Raw genomic sequence first — 21224 nt, 5'->3', positions numbered from 1 at the left:
CAACCAAACAAACTCAAGGAGGAGCAAGTGGAGCAAAAGAAACGACGCTCCGACCTCCAACGACCTACACCGAACACCGTCCGCCAATTTACAGAACTACCATTTGCAGTAAATTGATCAACGATGTGTCCCTGAACTCCAGCGGCCCCGAGATGGACTCCAGCGAGCAAGCATATCGATTTTCCGCTGGCAACCAGAGTGCTGTCACAGAACGGACAAACCAATGCCATATACCGAGATGGGAGGTCATCTGCTCCACCTGTTTGCTTGCTTGCTTGCGCCAGCTTAACGGATCTCTCAGCCACGAGCTGGAATTACCACGAGTGACCGGGCAACTTCATCCACAGTGGCATCCCAGAGCCGAGTCCGGATCCAACTCGGAAAACGCTCCTCGTGGGAGCAATCAAGGCAAAAAGTGCCCAGAACCACAACAGGGACCCGGGGCTTGGCAAGAGTTCATCGAGCAGCATGCAGCATTTTAAAGCTTTCCGGTGCAACGGATACCAAGGCCACACCATGTGGGAGGAATTGATGTGGTTTTGCTCTTCGTAGGTATTGGAGGAGCAGCCAGTTGCAGATTAGGACATTGCATTGAAGGTCGATTCCGCCGCGAGAGTGACTGAAGTGCAGACCAGCAGCAGCAGCAGCAGCAGAAGAAGAAGTTAATTGTGTGTAACTCAGCCAATTGAAGTATCACTTAACCGGTACCGTACCGCGGTAATGGCAATGAGTCAGGACCTTCTTCGTGGAAATCCTCCAAATAGCTCTCCCATTCTCTTCCCCCACAGATCAGTAACGCTTCCTCGTGTAATCACTATCTCTGGAAGGGAAGATCAATGAAAGTGGATATCATTACACTCCCACGGAGCAAGTGACGTGCGTCATTTCATTAAAAAGACGAAATCATGTTTCCAGTCCCCTCCGAGGAATCTACTTTTTTCGCTTCACTGCCTCGTACTCACCGTCCCCAGGACACGCGGGCACCTCATCGGAAAGCAATCTTTTATGTTTCTTTATGCGAGATTGCGACATTCCACGCTTTGCTCACGTCTGCGCACCTTCGGCCCGTCTGCAGCCACAGTAACGACCACGTACCGCCAAAAGCCAGACCTCAAGACCTTGGTCTCAAGGACGAAACGACGGTATTTTGTTTCCAATTCCACGAAAAACCCTGCTCCTAGATATCGTGGCGTGGGTTCCGCAGTCTCGACACCGAGTGAAACACCGGTGTTTGCCGCCTGTTGCCCGTACAGCCGCCACCAGAAAGTCAACCGACAGACCGACCGACCGACCTCCATCGAAAAGGCAAAGTTGAGCCACGACGCATTTAAGCAAATATTCGATTTCACCAGCATCTGGCTGGCTGGTATGTGTGTACCGGGCGCCAGAAAACACATAAGCAATTGGGCACCAAGTTGTACATTGCTGGTGTGTTTGATGTTTGATTTTCTAATAACCATATAGCTCATGCAACAGGCCCGGGCCACGTCACTCGGAAAAGGCATCATTAAATGTTCTCATTCTTGATTGGGTTTTGCCCCGTTTGCCCCGTAAAGTTATGCAATCGATGTCGCAGTCGACTACTCGATCGGTGAGGTGAGGTGAGTGGAGTGTTGTTTGGAGCGTTACTTCGGGGGCGCATCGAAGCAGCCATTTTGAAAGCCAAAGCGGCACAAAACCACAATCATGATCGTGCCACTTTTTTGCGGATTTATTGATTGGAAAAATGGAAATATTTATTAGATGTTTTTTTTCCGCTCCATCGCAGCTCCATTCCAAGCGACGGGGGGACAAAGAACCTCACCGCAGGAGGCCACACAAAAAGCATGTTCTATAAATCACTTTTCGAAAGCAAGCCAAAAAAACACGCCAACCAGGAACTGCAGGAAATTCCATTTTCTGCACAAAAATGTACCTCTTTTCCCATTGATTAATATCCAATCCGAACGGCGAACGGATGCAATCAAAAGGTGAGAAGGGAAGTTTTTCAATCTAAGACATTCCTCACACGGTGGCCGTCCCCTCCGACTTCCGCCTTCTCCCCGAACGCTTGATCTCGATTGCATTCCATTCCTGCAACAGTGCAACATAGAAATCAATGCATCATACCGCCAGTGAGACTTCCAGCGGTTGTGCAGCAACCGTTGCAAACCGTGAGAAAAGTATTCCGAGTGCTCGTACCCTGTCGATGCACCGAGGCCACCGTGCTGGCACCAAGGGATTGCTTCTTGGAAAAGACTTCATGGAGCAGTGGTCTGCGGGTAGCTGCGAGCAATAGCAAAAGACACTGAAATCGATATCGCGCACCGAGCACAGCAACAAAAAGGGAATTGGGAACGCGAATGGCACAAAGTAGTGGACAGAGAACAATAAATTTAATTACCACAGCGGGTGGGATAGCGTTTGTTTCTCGCACTTCCTCGGACCTCGGCAATCGGAATCGGAAAAATGCCACGCGACAGGCGCATAACGAATCCCCCACCCCCCCCCCCCCCCCCGCCCTATCCGCGTATCAGCGGAAGAGAGCGAAGCTTATTCCACGAACTGGGAAAGGATGCTCTATCTCATCGGTGAAAGATAAACGAAACGAAAAAAAAAACTCCCAGTGTCCTTCGATCGAGTGCTCCCGCCTGAAGGTACTGTCGCAAAGCGGATCGGTTAACCTTCTTACCGCAACGATAATATAAAAAAAAAACACCGCAACTTTGTCTTGAGGTCGCCAAGCCAACCCGTGGGCCCGGGATACTTCCGCTAACAGGAAGCATCAGCAGAGGAAGGAAAAGAGAGACGAAGCACAGTAGAGCAGTGCACCACTACTCGCCGGCTAAAGGATTGCTCCGGTTTGCTTCTTCTTCAAATTATGTTCCGTCCCCGCCACGCCACGGAACCATTCCCCGGGACAGCTCACCTTCCGATTTCCGCATTGACAGGACTAGGAGGACTAGGAATCTATTTTCAGCCACGCTGCCCAATCGATCGCAGGTGGAGGGTGGCGTCTTTCACCAAAGGATACCACCAACAGCTTGCGATACATTTTCTCAATTCCAAAGCTCCTCCAACAACCCCCTTTTTTCGTAGTGCGGGAAATTGAATCAAAACCGAACGAAACCACCCAACCGGGGGGGATGCGCTCGCGTGATGTTTGGCACAGCTTCCTTCCTGCGCTGCGAAAACACAAATCCTGGGGATCTAAAGAATTTTAACAATCTTGGCCTACTTTTGCCTGCCAACATTCTTAACCCAATTTAGATGCCGTTTTTTGGCGAGGAATTTATAGACGTGCCATCAAGATGTGTTCGCTCGGCCGTCTTACCGCGTGCTATCGCTTGATACGTTGGGAGCGGGGTCGTCGGGGAAAACGGGGAAAGGTGTTTGTGAGCTCCGACGCCAACGGAAGCTAATCAACTAAGGTGGGGAATTTCAGTGGAGGCGTGAGGTGGTGGTGAGGCAAGGAAATTTTTCAAGCTCCTTCGATACCATCTTTGGCAGCATTGATTGGTGGTGACGTTCGCTTGGATACCGTGGAAAATCACGTGAAAACGAAGGTAGCTGTGGGGAAACGTCTGATAAAATCGTTGAACCAAGGCTTTCTTCTCTTTTTTGTTCTCCTCATTTGCATTGAAGAAAGAAAACTCCTCATTTGCATTGAAACAGCTGGCTGTTATTTAATACCAACCAACAAGGATACAATGTTGTTGTTCCGAAAACAAATCAGCAGCACAGCTCCGTAAATTGTAAGTCATACTGCGTAGTCGTATGAATGGAAAAATACTTTAATCGTTCTTTTTTCCTTTTCAAATCCACCTAATACGTCATGTTCTACATTCAATTAGTGTTGTGAGTTGATCATTACGGTTTGATTGATTAGTAACAGCACATCAAAGAGATGATTGATTGAATACGATTATAATTTCATTTTGAGTGAAGTCATACGTCATGCTGAAATGATAGCCCCTCTTTCTCATTGCCTCGAGAAGCTATTAAAAGCATGTCTGTAAGAGCCAGTCGTATTGCCAATAGTTGATTAATGACTAATAGATCGTACTAATCACGTTTCTATAATAAGTATTCCAATACAATAACGATAAAAATTAAATTATGGGCAAAAAAATCAGACAATGTACACTCTGTCCAGTTAGTATAAGACCCCCTGTGATTTGAATAATTTCTCCCTACTGATTTCATCTCGTGTCATTATTTGTTGGCATTGGTGAGATATACTAACAGTGTAAATATTGCATTTTTAAGTGCATATACTACAGAGGTGCACGCATTTTGTTGTTTTCGCGCTATCTAGTTAGTATAAGACCTGGAAAATGCGATTTTGTATACTTTTTACCCATTTTTCCAGCACTGAATGATTTAAGTCTTCCCATGCCTTAAGAATTGCACTTTTAAGCTCATCAACTGAGGAAAACTGCTTACACTTAGCGTAATTCTTACCTATAAGGATTATCCAGATGTTTTTAACATGATTTAAATCTGGAGAACGAGCAGGCCAACCGAGCAAATCAATTTTAAGTTCGTTCATCCACTGTGTAGCTTCTCGTCTAGTTTTGTTGGCTGCATTATCCTGTTGAAAAATATTTTTTCCGACCGGTTGTTGATCAAAGACGGGACCAAACAGTCTTCCGTGACCTTAATATAATCTTTGCTCTTCATTTTGAACGACGTTAAAGCCGGCGTAGGACTGTTCTGCAGCAGATGCTGGTTAGTTTTAGTAACGGATAAATATTACTTACTATTCCTTTATTCTCAGAACAACCAACAGTAACAATTTGAATGAGTCTTATCAATAAAAAAATATGACGAGAACTTAGTTCAATTCCCACCCATCCTGCCCAAGGATAACCGAGCTGCTAGCTTCCAAATCTACATAACACAAATGACCGGACGTGATTGGATTGGGTGCGTTCATCTCGTTACGCTCATTTATAGTTACGAAATTGTTTAACATCTAGTTAAATCTTTTCCAAAACAAGTTTAATATGAAAAACGTGCAATCCTCAAATCAAATCATTGACCGAAAAGGACTTTTCCGCTGACTCGCAACGCATAATCCACCACCACGAGCCAATGCAGATTGAGTTAGGCCTGCACGGCTGTGTCTCGAAACCAGGATGCGCCCCCATGACGCCCAAGCATAAATGTAGCCTCTCTCTCTCTTCTCCCTCGATCCCCTCTGCCAGGAACCGGTGCCCGGCAGGGAGCGGCCACGTTTCATCGTTCCAAATTCACGGTTAATTTAAAAAGTTACAACACGCTGTCAGAAGCGGTTCTGCTCCAAACGTTAAATGAACTCAGAGTTTGCGCAACCCCCGAGAGAACACTTTACGGTAGCGTGAGGTGGCCGCTACACGGTGGCCAGGTGATGTGCGGAGGGGGGGGGGGGGGGGGCAAACGGTTGAAATTATGTTTTGGATATTTTATACACTTTTTTACCGGCCCCACTCTCTCTCTCTCTCTCTCTCTCTCTCTCTCTCTCTCTCTCTCTCTCTCTTCTATTTCGTTGTTTCACATTTGTTTTTCTGCCACGCGCTCGTAACAATCGTAGTCTTGACTTGACTTTCCATTTCGGAACTGGGAACGAACCGGCAGCAACGGCATCATCAGCCTCATCACCGTTTGCAGGGATCGTTTTGCATGTACCACCCCCTCCGGGTGGGTGCGCGATGTTTATGATGAGCTTTTCATAAACACGAATCGACAAGTGAACCTCAGGGGGGGACGAGATGCGCGTATGAACGATAAGCCTCCTCGCGGCCACGCAAAAACACATTAAAAGCCCTCCCCGGAAACTTTTCTCATTTGCTGCATTCGCGCTCATTGCTCATTACAGCGTCACCGGACCGTGGCACAAATGTATCCGTATTCTGCGTTTCCCCCGTTATCATCGCAACTCATTCGCAGGCTTCGGAGTTCGTTCATCATCAACCATCAGCTTCTCATCATCATCATCATCCTCCAGCGATCGTTCTTCAACGCATGAGCAGCTTGTTGCACCGCGGCAGCTCCACCAGTTACTCCTTTTGGTTTTTTTATGTTTTTAAAACCAAAAAGGCATAACAAAAAAAATCATCGACAATCATTTCCATCAACTGGTGAAGCAATGTGCCAGGACGGGACGAGCGTAGAACCATCATCAACGGAACCATCTAATGACCTCTGTCGTTTCGCATGGAAAGGACATGACAAGCGAGCGAGCTCACAATTGCCACTCGCCCCTGGTTAACACGCCGTCCAGCCCCGGCGAAAGACCGGCTCAGGAAAGTTCACTTTAATTAATGTTCCATCGTGAATCCTTAAACGCTGTGTCGCGTGGGACACCGGAGGTGGTTGGAGGGCGGAATGCGCTGCGAAAGGGAAGCCAAGGAACGCAATCAAACGGAGCCTGCATGTGGCAGGCTGGCCGTTTTGCGAAGAGACTTTTCACTCGTTCGCTTTCTTGTGGTGCGTTTGATGCTTGCTCGATGCCATGCTTTCGCATTCGCAAATTCGCTTCTCACACTAACGACGACGTTCTTTGCTCTTTCACTCTCTCTCTCTCTTTTTTGCTTTCGTTCATTGAGGTCATTTCCCCAACCTACCGGCCCAGTAATGGTTCCAGTTTTTCCCAGAATCTATTACCTCCACCGGCACCGTCACCGGCACCGGAAACGTTAAAGGAAGGAATTTACATTGGCAAACTTGTGCAAAACTAGCTCAACTCTTCGGGTCGCTTTTCCATTTTTCCTTTCATTTCCTACCCCCGATTGGACCTTTTTATTCCTTTCTTTTCTCCTTTTTTATAGCTTCTCCTCTCCTATTTTACTTTAGCCATTCTCATCCCTGGCACGCCCCGGAAAACTGGAAGGAAACGCAAAAGAAGTGGAAGCGAAAGAGAACCGAAACTCTACGCGTGTACCGAAATTGAATTGGCTTGCTGGCTGGAGAGCTGGAGCCGGAAAATAGTTTTCCACTTTGACCGGTCCCGGTTTTTGCTGCGGCTGGGGCCAAGTGCGCGCGTCACGCTCACTTGAGCGCATGATGCATCGAGACCGGAGACCGGCATTATTAGGCGGCAATCCTTCTTACCCCGGCCAGTATTCGGACCCTTTGCCTGTCCCGTTCCCGTGCCGGAGTGCCGGGAAAATGGGGAAAGTTTAATCCCTGGCCAGCCGGGATAGACTCGCGCAACCAATGCACTAAAAGAGCATTCGCCCCATCCTGGCCGTTGCTGAATGCTGAAAGCAGAAGAGTAGCAGAAGAGTTTTGGGTTTGGGAAGATGGAAGCGCACATCGATGTAGCCCCACAGATGGAACGGATTTATGGGCGGCAGGTGGTTCAAGAGGATGGGGTGGCAACGTGGCATTGTTTCTGCAAAGACGCAAAACTTCGACTTATGAGTTGAACTTATGGCTGTGTGTTCCTTTGTGCTTTTTCGGTGTACTTTACGGTCATCGAGACATCGAAGTTCAGAATCACTTTAAAAAAAAAAACTTTAGAGTTCATTCCAGCGAAAGGGAAATTCTGGGGATTTTCTTTGGCAAAGAAATTATTGGACTGGTTTGATTATACATCAGCGAGCGAGTTTAAAGGTAATGTGCTTATCGGGCACGTAGCAAATCTTCTGGGTTGTTGATAAGAGCATTCAAAGAGACATGGAGACGTTATCAAAGCGTACTCAGAAATGAATCATTTCATCATGTTGCTCAACATGAAAAAGTTTGTACCAACTTTTTAATAGCTCTATGGTAGCAAATCATGGCGTCAGTACCAGGAATATCCCAGGACGTTTGTTTGTGAATCCTGGCTGTGGTCTGGTGCAAAAACAAAACATGTCTATTACCTGCCATGCGTGTCATATTGCGATTGCAAATAGACAACGAACATACTGTGTACGTTGTTTTCAACAACATGACATAACAATGCTTTGTATCCTTTTTACTTTCAATTGATTTCGTTCGTGGGCTTTAGTATTGACGACTGTTGATGCTGATGCACGAGTAATATTTTTACAATTCTCTCGCCAATCAATTTCATTGTTGATTTATGATCTTTTTTATTATTAGTGTCTCCATGCTTTGTTTTAGAAAACCTTTGTGATGAGACAAAAAAAATGAACATATATGGCCTTTGTGTTCTATGTGTATGCGCATATACATTGTTATTATAACTATTTTTACTACCAGAGATTTTCAAAACAGACAGAAAATATTGAAATTGTTTCGTCAGATATTCTGTTCATGTTAATACTGTACATATTGTAGCTTCTTTTATACGCTCTTATAAATTCAAGCTCTTCATAGGTATTCAATGAACAGACGATGTAGTCCCCTAATTGGCTCTTCTACGTCACATCTTCATCTCCATCATCTCGCATTATTGATCGCAATTCAGTCGCCCAGAGTTACCTCAACACATGGAACACAATGTGTTGCCGCAGAACTGGTACAGCATGGCTGATTATTAGTTACGTTATTGTTGCTGTTCTCTATGCGACAACAAAGATATCTAATTCTTAAGACCCTAAGTGTACACCATTTAGATGGCGCTTCTGGAAATTTCAAGGACATTTTTTTCATTTTTTTTCTAGTATTTTTAGAATTCAATTCTCATATTCTAACGAAACATAAAACTAACTGTTAATATTGTAATAATATTTTAGATCGATATATTCGGTTAGGCTCCTAATATTATCGCTATCCAACCCGATCCAAATCCAAAATTTCTTACTCCAAATGCAACTGTTGTTAAGCAAATTTCTTGTTCCGTATATGCTATAGGAACCGCTTTCAGCTAGCTCGTTGTCACAGTTGAGCCACATTTCGCACTCTGCTAATTGTTAATTAATGAATATCCGTTTATCAAACTTCCAGCGAACCACGTCTTTTACCGAAGCAAAACATAATCAATTATGAATTCCAAAGAACGCTAGCACGCGGCCACGCGCTTAACATCTCGCTTCCACACGAAAGCCTCCTTCTTCCACCATCAGCAAGCCCAAAATAATGTTGATTTGTCACAGCCGCACATTCCGCCATTAATCTCATTTAATAAAGCCCTTACTGTCTCATTTAATAGACGAACGAACGGGAGGTACGATGGGTGGGTGGTTTTTGGGGCGGGCGGTTTGGAGCGCCAGCGGTTAATGGACAAGAAAACTGGAGCAGGGGCTGACTGGTTCGCACTTACCGGAGTCCCCGAGGAGCAGCAGCAGCGGCAGCAGCAGCAGCAGCAGAGGAATTATCCTTAACGTCATGGTGTCTTGGTGGTTGCTTCGCTTGTCGCCGACGACGATGATGTTGCCCTCATGTAGCGAGGGGCAGAGTAGGCGCAGGTGGCGGAAAAGTTCTCACCTCTCTGCTCAGCAACCGTTCGCAACCGTCCCCCTTGGTCCCGGCGTGTGTTTGCGATCGGTCTGTTAGTAGTGGCCGGCCGGCAGGCCCGGGGCCGAGGCCGAGATATGATTTTCACAATTTTCCCTTCTCTTTCTCACTCACTAAGGGATCGGAGGCCACCTCTCTCTCACGGCACACTACGATACCGGTCGCCAACCGAGGACCACCTCGAGGCACCTTCAAACACACGAACACGTCACACAAATACACACAGCCACGCACACCTTCGCTTCACGATGGCGATGAATCAAAACGCAAACTCGGGATAAACCCGGGGGCGGTTGATGCCGACGATGGAGCACCGAAGCTCCCTCCCCACAAAAAAAGCCTCCCGGGCCACGGCCCGTAGCGGAAGTGGAAGAATGGGAATGAAGCGATTCTTTTCCTTAAATCCCGGGCTTTTGGCGGTCCCGGCACAATGATGAATCGTTGTTGGGGCTCTGTTGGGGTATGTATGTGTGCCGCAGCACCACCACGACTGGTCCCCTCCCCCCGCCACCCAGCGACCGACCGGCGCGAATCTCCCGGACTACTAAATATGCTAAACTTATTTCAAACAAAACACACTAGCACCTCCGCAGACACACCGGTTAGCACACACTACGGACACACATACACCGTACAGCTACAGGAGCACTTATGCGCCACGAAACACACCAACACTCTCTCTATCTCTCTCTTTCTCACTCGACACACACGCGAACTGGAAATCTAATTCACTTTGTGAGCGGAAAAGAAAAAAAAAGAAATGATGCTGTATTATTTTGGAAAGCTGGGTTGGAGTGAGGAAAACTTTGCTTTCTTCTCTTGACACGGCGTGTCACACGCGCCCCGTGTGTATGTAGTGGTCCTAGAAGAGACCAGAAGCAGCAGCTGCCAGCCCACTGCATAGCAACGGCATGCACTGCCTCATATGATCACTATAGGCCTACTATATCCCCGGAGAGCAAAGAAATGACGACCGGGAGGTCCTACCCGCAACTTCGAGTACCCCCTCGAGTTCTTCCTGTAGGTTCCTGCAGCAGCTGGGTGCAGGGCTGGAATTAATTTAACAATCCTTTTCCAAGTTCCTCTACTTTATTGCTGTAGGAACACCGTAGGTTCAGAGTTCCCGGGGGCCGGAGTACGAAGAAGGAACAATTAAATGTTTCCAGAGCTCATGCTATGGACTGGTGTACGGAGAGACTTTTGATGAAATTAAATAGAAATGAAAGAGGTACAGAGGTGCTTTTTCAGCAGCAGCAGCAGCAGCAGCAGGTTTCGAACAAAACAGCGACAGCTGGGGCGATCCTGATGAACTGAACCTTGATGGAAGCGATGTATGCCGCGAGGGGAAAGCGAACGAACGCTACCTTTTTTGGCGAAATTGGAATGGGCTCCGGAAGGTCAGAATTAAATCCCTGCCAAAGAAACACACAGGGAAGCAATTGAAAATGCTGCTCAAAGCGGCCTAAGCAGTGTATTGAACGTCCAAAAAGGAAGGACGCGATTCGGTGAGCGGATCAAACAAAATGGCATTAAAATACAGAGTGCCTCAGCATCAGGAGCAGCATCTCTTCTTTGATCTTTGATCACTGGAATGAGTTTCCCCCCGCCCCAAGGGGCAGCGGAGTGCAAAAAGGAATTGTCTGAACTGTCGGTTGTGTGTCATCCCGGACGTAGGATAATGTGTTCCCGTTGTTTGTCCCACTTGTCTCGACGTCACGGCGTACGGAATCGGATCGATTCGAAACCGGGAACAGGATGGCACTTTTCCCACCACCAACGTGCTGTGTATGTGAGTGTGTTCTGGTCGTTTCCACCCCGGTACGAGATGGATGAATCACGTTTTTCCGGATCGAGCCACGATGGTCGATGTTCACCGAACCGGACACAGACCGAAGGAGAAGAAAGGAGTCCCTTTTGTGTAAATGGCGTACGCGACGAAGGGATGGTGAGGGACACGCTAATAACGACTCGCCCCAGTACTTTCAAAGATGACTTTTGGTCTTTTTTTGTTCCACTTTTTCTGTTGTTGTTTCTATTCCTTGACCTTCACGGATCACAAATCAACGTGGCCAGCACAGAACACTTTTGTTTGAGGAATTGTTTTGTGGACATCTCGGTGCCCATACCGGTGCACTACACCTTAAACTAACACTCCAAGACAACCCGTTTGTCCCGTTTGTTCACGTCATACCATCGAGTACACGCCGTTAGCAGCACAAACCGAACGCAATCGCAAACTACACAGAACCGTACCATCCAACGTCTGGGGGGAAAGTGAAGTGAAAATCGAGCGAGAACATGCTGCCGGGCACATCCTTGGCACTTCCGGCTCGGCCATGTTGTTCGGAACCGAAACCGAAGCGCTCGCCGGGCTCGTTCGTAGCGTGTTCACCGAATGTCAACAAAGCGAGTGAATGAAATGAACACCGCCTTCAATTCTAGTAAACGAGTACACTACAGTGCGTCTCGGCGTTAGTGTTTCGATCTCAGCGCTCTGTTTTGAAAAATATTAATAAAACCCAAGCAAATGTTGTTCGTGCTCGTGGAATGCGTCATGGAATACGGGGACCTACTACTACGCAGTAGAGGTGGGGGAAGAATAAATACATCTGAAAATGTTTAAAGGCTTTTCGATCAACAGTAGAACCTCGCACCTTATAAATAGTTATCATTCAAAGGCCTCTCCAGTGCATTTCCATACACGTGTTACCACTTAGCGATCGTGTTTAGAATGCTCTCCAGAGACCGCGAGCGACGGAATACTACGGAAACAGGAATAACTGGATGCTGCCCATCCCTGTGGCGCTGCACTTGGTCGTGTGCATCTGAAATTCGATTCAAAACGTACGATCCTGCCCCCGGGGGCACGTTGCAGGCCGGCTTATCTTGTTACTATCTGATGCAGGGGTTTGGGGGGCGATCGTTGACGACTCTTGCTCTCTTGATCTCTCTCTCTCTCTCTCTGCCACTGCACCCGGTACATTCCTGCTTTCGTTCGGTTAATCCTTCCACGCTTTAACTCGAACCATCGATCGAGGTAACAGATCAGTCGTGGCGGTGTCAGCTCTCCGATCAGTTCTACTTTTACTTTCGTGTGCAACAGACCGACGGAGCAATCAAGTGCTCTTGCTTTGCTTCTGATTTGTGTTAGTTTTTTGGAGTTTTAGTGCTAGCTTATCGTTCTGAAGGGTTATTTTTGACAAACCGAACATCAACAACTGTATCGTCATGTATCGTTTGAACCAGGAATTAGAGAAGGTAATAAGAGTAGTGGACTAGTGATTAGATGGAAAACATATTAACAAACCAGAGGGTTTATTGCCCTTTTACCATACAAAGCGATTATAGCCACTAAGCATCGATCGAACGTTAGCATTCTCGATGCAAACAAGAATCATCTTAGCAAGGATGTTTTGCGTAGAAACTGAGTGCAAGAGCGGCTTCTTACTTGCAAAGTAGTTAGAGAGAGGCCAAAGTGTATCAGCTCAAACACTAACTGAACGAAAAAACATCAAACAAACACTATCAGCAGTAGTTTCCAAGCGTCGCAAAACGACAAACATTCCTCAGCCTCCATCCAAAAGTTCGTAAGCAGTTCCGTTTCGAATTCCTCTATGCAGCCCACACAAACACACTCGAGTATCTCACGAGTCCTGTCACATTTACTCAAAATATGTCTGATCGCCCTAATTGGTGCCAGTCACCCGCTCCACGAGCCAACCACAACATAGGTTATCAAAAAATTTAATTTATAAATAACACCCAATACCGCTGACTGGGCAGAGAGAGAGCCTTATCGTTTGGTTTGGAAGCAGAAGAGGATCATCAGTAAACAGAACATCAAAAGCCGTCCCTTGGGCTACGTGCCTCGAGGCTGGCAGCGAATTTCGGTCAACTTACGGTGGACCACCGCGTCATCGATCGAACGATCGGAAGCCAATTAGTGTCAGACCTCGATCGAGGACCACTCGTCCCCTCTCCTTTCTGCTCACCCATTCCACCGAGACTGTGATAACGGGGGGGGGGCAGGTTAGCGTTGAAGCAGTGAACGTCATTTGTCCGTTCGTCATTATCACTGGAAGCTGCTGGACCGGTACTTCCACGCGTACGAGTGACGTTATCGCTTCACGCTTTTAGGACACCTAAACAATCTAACGCACAATACTCGTGGTGTTGCTGGACCCGGCATCGGAACCGTTAGCTCGTGTGTTCGTGTTGTTTGCTCTATCACTGCTCAGGGGATTGATTTAAATACTTTCAGCAGCGCACCCTGGTGCTGCAGTAATCGCTTGGTGAACGTCTGCGACACTGGTACGCGTGTACGTTTCACGCCAAATAAGCTGTTGCTGCCTTAGAAGTGTCCAACAAGTGTGTTGTTTTGAGTGATCAGTCAGAGAAGCTTAATTTTCCAACAAGTTTTCTACTATTATTCGTAGCAAGAAGTGTGCTCACCATGTTCGAACGCCAGGAATCGCAAGGGGTACGTACCGTAGCATGGACGAAGGAGTAGGCGCTTGTTGTGATGTTAGAAAGTTCCGGATGCGCATGATCGTTCAGTTGTTTGTCTCAAGCAGCAGATTAGCCGCATCATCGTCTAGATCCTGTTGTTGAGCAACCCATTTTGAAGAGAATAACGCTACTACGTCTCGAATAGAACGGTTCTTGGCATACTGTAAACGGCACAACCATGCCAACTCGGAAGAGGAACTAGGAACCATCGTTCTAGTCGCTTCCCATTATCACATGCCTCGATTCTCCTCGAACTGATCTTTACCCTTGCGGCCATTTGCGCACAGACCCACCACGGAGGAGGTTCTTTGTTGTGTCGCTTTCACAATTGGCACAATTCGATTCCGCGTGCCACCCATTGCACTCAACATTAATGATCACCACCGGCCTGCAATATCATCGGTGGTCAGTGCAAGTACAATCACCTCGACGAGGCGCGTCAATGTCACACAGTAGCCCGGGGTGGGGCGAAGTTGGCTACTACGATTGATGGTAAACCGGTTTTCCCTCCGGTGTGTCTCGCTGTTTAGGTTCGTTCATCAAGAGCCCCTTGATGGGTTGACGATCGATAACAACGCGAACGCCCTTTCGAGTTCGCAAACTTCGCGGGAAATAACAATGTTTTGGCAATTCTCGTGCGGTGTTTCATCATCATCATCATCACCAGGTCCACGCGCTACTATCGCGTGAAGGACAAGTAGCAGCGAACGGGGCACAGAGAGGGGGCTGAAAAATTACGCGGAAATACTACGTCGTGTGGTACACATGCGCCACAATGTGTCGCTGTAGCAACCGAGTGGGAAAACCGAACTTTGCCATCGAACGAGATCTAATTCCCGCTCCACTAGTGGTGTGGTGGTGAGGGTAGCATATAAAAACCATTCTGTCAATACCGATCGGCGTTCAGTACTGCCGGAGATCCTGCCGGTTCACGATCACCTTCACGATAGTGATCTTTTGGCTTGTGTTACTTCCACCTAACCAATCGGTTCCTCCTTCTGTTCCCCCTAGCCTACGCTCAAGGAAGGTGGCTCGTACATTATGGAAGGACACGAGTCAGCGGAAGCGAAGAACGTGTGCATCATCTTCTCACCGGAGCAGGAGGAAGCCGGTGCGCTGGCCAAGATGCTGAAGATCTTCGACGATCATCGGGTCAATCTGCTCCACATCGAATCCCGCTCGTCGACCCGTGGGCCCGGTTACGAGTTCATGGTGGAGTGTGACGGTAAGGGCGGTACCCTGGGGACAGCCATCGAAGCAATCCGTGAGCGCAGCAACTACTTTAACATCATCTCCCGGGACTACAAGGATAATGAAGGTAAGAAAAGGGAACTTATGGACCGCAGGAATCGTCTTTTACTGACTGTTTTCTTTTTGTATCACCTTCGAACAGCAACGGTACCGTGGTTCCCCCGGCGTATCCGTGATCTGGATCGGTTTGCGAACCAGATTCTTTCGTACGGTGCCGAACTCGATTCGGATCATCCCGGGTTTACCGATCCGACGTACCGGGAGCGGCGCAAGTACTTTGCAGACATTGCGTTCAACTACAAGCATGGCCAACCGTTGCCACATGTTGACTATACGGAGGCCGAGATCAATACGTGGCGTACGGTGTTCAACAATCTGACCAAACTCTACCCAACGCACGCTTGCCGTGAGCATAATCACGTGTTTCCGCTGCTAATCGAGAACTGTGGTTACCGTGAGGACAACATTCCGCAGCTGGAAGATGTTTCGAACTTCCTGAAGGACTGTACGGGCTTTACGTTGCGACCGGTGGCCGGGTTGTTGTCGTCGCGTGACTTCCTCGCCGGGCTCGCGTTCCGGGTGTTCCACTCGACGCAGTACATCCGTCACCCGAGTAAGCCACTGTATACACCGGAACCGGACGTGTGCCATGAGCTGCTGGGGCATGCTCCCCTCTTTGCCGATCCTTCGTTTGCGCAGTTCTCGCAGGAGATCGGATTGGCGTCGCTCGGTGCCCCGGATGAGTACGTTGAGAAGCTGGCCACGGTAAGTCAAGCGTGTTGGGATTAAGTCATTTATTCGCGACTGATACATTTCCTTTCTTCCCGTTACAGTGCTTCTGGTTTACGGTGGAGTACGGAATGTGCCGTCAAAATGGTGCCCTGAAGGCGTACGGTGCTGGGCTGCTGTCCTCGTTCGGGGAGCTCCAGTACTGTCTCACCGATAAGCCGGAACTGCGCGAGTTTGATCCGGCCAAGACGTGTGAACAGAAGTACCCGATCACCGAGTATCAGCCGGTGTACTTCGTTTCGGACAGTTTTGAGGATGCGATCCAGAAGATGATCAACTATGCCAACACGATCCCGCGCCCATTCGGTGTCCGGTATGATCCGTACACGCAGAGCATCGAGATCCTTGACTCGGTGCCGCAGATCAGCAACCTGATGCGCAACATTCACAACGAGTTCGAGGTGCTGCAGAACGCATTTAAGAAGCTGTAGGAAAAGAACGCTAGGGCCCAGGGCGCCCGAAATAGGTGCTATAGATTTAGGTTTAAGGAAATATAAACTACTAAAGGTTATAGTTTTTTTAAGAAGCTCTAAAAGCTGCTCTGTTATTGTGTCGTGTGTGCGTTTGTGTTGTTATTTTTTCATACTTTGTTTAACAGCAGCGCCAAACAAGTGCAAAATAAAGCTCACTCTATGTACGACAATTTAAGACCTGAATCCGACATCCTTTCCGACCTGTCTTCGTATGCTACCGATGCCAGAGTATTGATAACTGTGCAACTGTGGGCTATCAGTGTAGAAAAGTAAGGCGCCAGTTTTTGCTCAAAACAAAACCAACAAAAAACAAAATCCAATCGCACATAACGGTCAAACGCCGCGCTTTTGGGGTGGCCCTGATCTTGAGCCCCTCACACCACTGCACGCCCAATTGCTAGTGCAATCAAGCGTATCTGTAGGCCCGCGAGGTCAACCGAGGTGGTTGATTAAAGTGAAACTCACGGTGGTTCTCCGTTTTATTCGTTCTGCTGTGCGATCGATTGCATTGTGCTTTGTTTTCGGTGCATTCCAATACGGGATCGGCCAACGATCGGTGTCACCGTAGAGGTACCCGTTTTAAGGACCAAAAGGGGTTTCACAGGGAAATCAATTTACGCAGTCGCTGTCTAATTCGAATCGCACGAATCATGCAGGCAGAATAAGTAACAACAAATGCGTAGTATTGCGGGTTCGCAATGTTTTGATTAACAGCTTATCATTATCATTTCGGGGCTCTTCGCGGTCAAATGTGGGATTTTGCTTCTTTTATTTGGTTTACTTGTTTTTTTTTGCTTGGTGGCGTGGTTTTGATTCCGTCTGCGGTACGATTATAGAAAGGGGTGTTTCAATCCAACTGGCCAGCAATCGAGCATAACTGTAGGCTCCAAACGGATTCAAGTTTAAGAATGGCTACTAAGATTAAGGATGGACTATAAGCAATGCAATCGGCATAACGATCGATCGAACGACGGTAAAAAGAATCGACTACTTTGGAGCAGTCGGGCGGCTAATTTCGAATTGGTGTTGGATCGCTGGAAAGGATAAAGGATCGGCACGCGCCAATCACACTCTTTTCTCTTAGCTTATCGTCGCTGAAGATCAACAAGTATTTTTTAAATATCCGATACGAACGCGAAATTATACATACGGAAGTAATTAAATAAAATAAAAGATTGTCTCACGAACAATGTTGCAGTGGTCCAGGTCCTTACAAAGAAGGAGAATTTAGCGACGGTGTGTAGAGATCAACACAAAACTATTCACCAACCTTTTTTAATGCTTTTAAAATTGAATTTATTTTTTAGAATAATAAATGTGTGTTTCTGCATAATAGTTGGGTTTGAATGGGATTAGCTATTAACTTCTCGCGATTGATATCTGCTTTTGTGTGTCCTGCTATGTGGCTTTGTCGATCATTTACAAACAAGATGTTACGGTGCTAGCTAAAAGAAATAAAATTCAAATCTAACCTTTACATGAAATTGTACCTGAGTTGGCCACACACTGTACAAGATTTGTTTGTGATCTTTAGAAAATGATCGTAGTATAGACTTCAGTTATTTGTCACACAAACCCACCGTTTCTGTCGCTCCTTCCCGTTCCTAAGATATTTTGATTCTCGGTATTAAGATTTTGATGCTTGATTTGTTGCTCCTGAGGGCGTATGGATCGGGTTAAGGCTTATGATTGAAGGGCAGATCTATGCTGCAACAAGTAAAACGGCTCTACCACATTCATTCAGAACAATTTCACCGCGATACCAGCGGCTACCTGAAGCACCATACGTGACTCAGGATCGTCACCCCTAAAAATGGTAATAAAGATGCAACCATTTTGACGAGTTTTAGTGGAACTCAGGAAAAGCAGCTACCAAAAGATTAATGCTAATCTCATTCAAACCCAACTATCCTGCAGAAGCACTTATTTATTATTCCATAAATTAAATCCAGTTTAAAAAGAAAACCGATAAGAAAACCGATAACATAAGGCAGCGGCGCTTACAACAAAACCGATCGCCACCCCGAGAATGCATCGTAAACATCTGATACATTCCACGTACCAGGCCAACCGGACTTACCATAGACGCCTGCAACAGCCTGAGACAACCATCGACGAAGGATATTCTTCGCCGACGCAGAATTTCCAGGATAAACGCAGAGCCAGGTATAGCAGGTAAAACATGCTGCGAAAGGGAACGGACAAAGTGACCATAGGTAGCGATAGCGAAGGATATGTGTGACGGAACACGAAGGATATATCAGGGACGATTGTTATAAAAAAAGGAATAGAGCTCAGTCTTCAAGATAGCGTCACGGCGACGACTTCTTCCTCCTAGTTTCAAGCTGCGGTTCTGCCTCGCTCATTTTAAAACGGGAAAGCATCCTTCCGTAACAATGGTGTGGCAGTGAAGTGCAATAGTTATGCTGTGTGCAACTCGGATAAAGAAGTTGCTAAAAAAAACACCAAAGATACTAGTTAGGAACACTCCCAGTGAACCGTAACAACACTCCAAGCTACCAGAGAACACGCAGCATCAGCACATTCCGGCGACGCAGCGGTCTCAGCGTTCCCGTGCATCAATTTCAGCAAACACAGCGCGCGCCTCGTATAACAGCCGACGACACAGTTCCCAGCACGAAACTGCTCGCGGACAATCAGAAATAAGTCAGTCTGTTCTTGATCATTAAGACATCAAGAGGGACATCGCTCTTAATAATCATTTTTTCTACTCAAGGTGGCTCACAAGATTAACTTACTACAAAGTAAAATTTAAATCCAGCATTAGAGTTCTGAACATTCTGAAGGTTCTGAACCGCTTTCCAAAGAACTTTTCACTAGGATATTGAATTGATAGTAATAGGTAAATAATTGGGTGGTGGTTAAAGGTAAGCTGTGGTTCTGACTGAACCCAATAACAGAAACATTCTATAACCAACAGGAACACGGCACAGCAACCGTCGATCGCGCAACTATGGACCTCGTAAACTTGCTGGAGGTACTTGTGCGGATACCAGATTTACCGATCAGGAACATATTGGACTGGTTGTTCTGGATACCGGTTTTAATATTGGAGTGGCTGCGTCGAACAGCTATAGCCATCCAAGCCAGGATGGCTGAGCGCAGATTCCGGCGGCTGTCACGTGGCCCATGCATCAAGGGTGACCCGATGCGGGCATGGGAGGTTGCCCGGCTCAGCCCTGAGCAGTACGAGGACCTCTGGAACGCCGGCTTGGGGGAGGCCCTACGACGATGGGAGTTCCCGGACGAGGAAGACGAAGATTAGGAACGAGAGCAGAATAAATAAAGAATGTTTTAAAAAGAAAAACTATCATGTGTGTTGCGGTGGGAGAAACCACTATGAGCCCCCTGACAGGGCTCTTGGACACTTAGAAAAAAACAGGAACAGGCTTCTTTCAGGATGTCAATTTCGACCACTCGGTTACATACTTTTACGACGTCCCTCGATTCCGCCAAAGAACGCCAAAAAGTCGAAGATTATTTCAACAAATATTGATTATCAAAAGAAATATTTCTTTTTTACAAATACAAATATTAAAATTTCTGTTGCATAAAGAAGGGAAAGGGCTGCTGTCTGAGGAAAATTAACATGAGAAGAACAGCTACAGTTGAACAAGATAGATGTTCTTTCACTCGTTTTACAGGAACTATGCTTTATACAATCAACGAAGATGAAAAAAGCGGCGAACAATTTAAACATGTAAGCAAAAATTGAATCTGTGTACCATACAAGCAGGGCACACATTTCGAAAGTAAAGCTCCCCGTGGTCGATCGTCAACATTTCGCTGCTAATTCCTGTAGTGTCATTTATTTTTTCCGGGCTAAAAGAATCATCCGTTACATTGTGCTGCAACGCTCTTATCCCAACTTATATAATCGCTCTGTTAATACAGATACTCTTTAAGGATTCACTCGTGCCCTCTCTCTCTCTCACCATACGGAGCGTGCAATCGACTGTGGATAGCTTCTACCCACGCGTACTCATCACCATATACACATTCATAGGCTATAGTATAGTATACACTGATAAAACTTACAAAAAGCATACATCCCAGTTCTACTCACACCAAAAATGGGGAGGACCATAGCAGATACTGAGCACTTATCTTCTAGAGAAACCTATATCGGTACAAATACACTCTTTCAGCCCTACGTTTTGCGTTTAACGTTTTTATCTGTAAAACGACAATGTCTGTACACCACAGCGCAAAACACGCTTCCCTCTTTTAATGCTCCTTCCCTATGGTCTAACTTACCGCTAGTAGCCCTAACAGTTTCATAAAGAATTGATCGTTACTGATCACTTTGTATAGCCTTCGTCTATACACCGAAACATATAAACTCTAATCTGCACTACAAAATATCCTTCTTTGGTGGATGGACAAGTTGAAACCCTTTCATTCTACTGCATTTCTATCGATGTTCATCTCTGCTGAACATACTTCACCCATACCTTTCTCCTGGTATCCCCGCCGAGAGAAGCTTACAACTCGCTTGTCTGTGAGGGGCAGGTACGGGAACCTGCATCGGAGCTGCTAGCTCCTTGCTGCTGCTGTTGCTGTTGTTGCTGGATCGTGGAAGGATGTGATGGTGGGTGTGACTGCTGCTGTTGCTGCGGTTGACACTGTTGCTGCTCCATTCCGGAGGTGAACAGTGTTTGCGCCTGCTCCTGAACCATCTGGTACTGTAGCAACCCCATACCGTTACTGGAATTGCCCCCTGGTGCACCAGGCCCTACCGTACCATCGGCAGGTATGCCAAGCTGCATAAGTTGCTGCTGCTGCTGCTGCTGTTGCAATTGCTGATTGAGG

The 21224-nt window shown here is 46.9% G+C and overlaps 4 protein-coding genes across 6 annotated transcripts in view; 2 read left to right on the top strand and 2 right to left on the bottom strand.

The window, feature by feature from the left end:
• Window positions 1–11630, bottom strand: part of LOC126577518 (uncharacterized) — a 107883-nt gene extending 96253 nt beyond the window's left edge. For both annotated transcript variants that reach the window (XM_050239193.1, XM_050239194.1), the window contains exons 1-2: window positions 11561–11630; window positions 9176–10100 (exon numbers count right to left, since the gene is read on the bottom strand). In XM_050239193.1, coding sequence (XP_050095150.1) covers window positions 9176–9242 — 67 coding nt within the window. In that variant the 5' untranslated portion in view covers window positions 9243–10100; window positions 11561–11630. The remainder of the gene's footprint in view (window positions 1–9175; window positions 10101–11560) is intronic.
• An 803-nt stretch (window positions 11631–12433) lies between these two features.
• Window positions 12434–16566, top strand: LOC126576149 (protein henna). Of its 2 annotated transcripts, none has more exons than XM_050237292.1 (4): window positions 12434–12627; window positions 14890–15196; window positions 15272–15894; window positions 15963–16566. In XM_050237292.1, exons 1-4 carry the CDS (start codon window positions 12598–12600, stop codon window positions 16347–16349), a joined length of 1347 nt encoding a protein of 448 aa, XP_050093249.1. In that variant the 5' UTR covers window positions 12434–12597; the 3' UTR covers window positions 16350–16566. The 2 variants fall into 2 exon arrangements, with proteins under 2 accessions (XP_050093249.1, XP_050093250.1); XM_050237293.1 differs by lacking the exon at window positions 12434–12627 and adding an exon at window positions 13641–13849.
• A 2584-nt stretch (window positions 16567–19150) lies between these two features.
• LOC126576539 (uncharacterized) lies at window positions 19151–19677 on the top strand. The gene has a single exon (XM_050237850.1). It carries the CDS (start codon window positions 19366–19368, stop codon window positions 19675–19677), a length of 312 nt encoding a protein of 103 aa, XP_050093807.1. The 5' UTR covers window positions 19151–19365.
• Window positions 19678–20193: 516 nt separating this feature from the next.
• LOC126574678 (circadian locomoter output cycles protein kaput) overlaps window positions 20194–21224 on the bottom strand; it is a 10729-nt gene continuing 9698 nt past the window's right edge. The window contains exon 8 of the mRNA XM_050235008.1: window positions 20194–21224. This exon is cut by the window's right edge and continues 1412 nt beyond it. Within this exon, the coding sequence (XP_050090965.1) occupies window positions 20897–21224 (328 nt within the window). The 3' untranslated portion in view covers window positions 20194–20896.

Source organism: Anopheles aquasalis, chromosome 3 (genome assembly GCF_943734665.1).
Source record: "Anopheles aquasalis chromosome 3, idAnoAquaMG_Q_19, whole genome shotgun sequence".
NCBI lineage: Eukaryota > Metazoa > Arthropoda > Insecta > Diptera > Culicidae > Anopheles > Anopheles aquasalis.
This window is presented reverse-complemented; position numbering and strand designations above follow the sequence as displayed.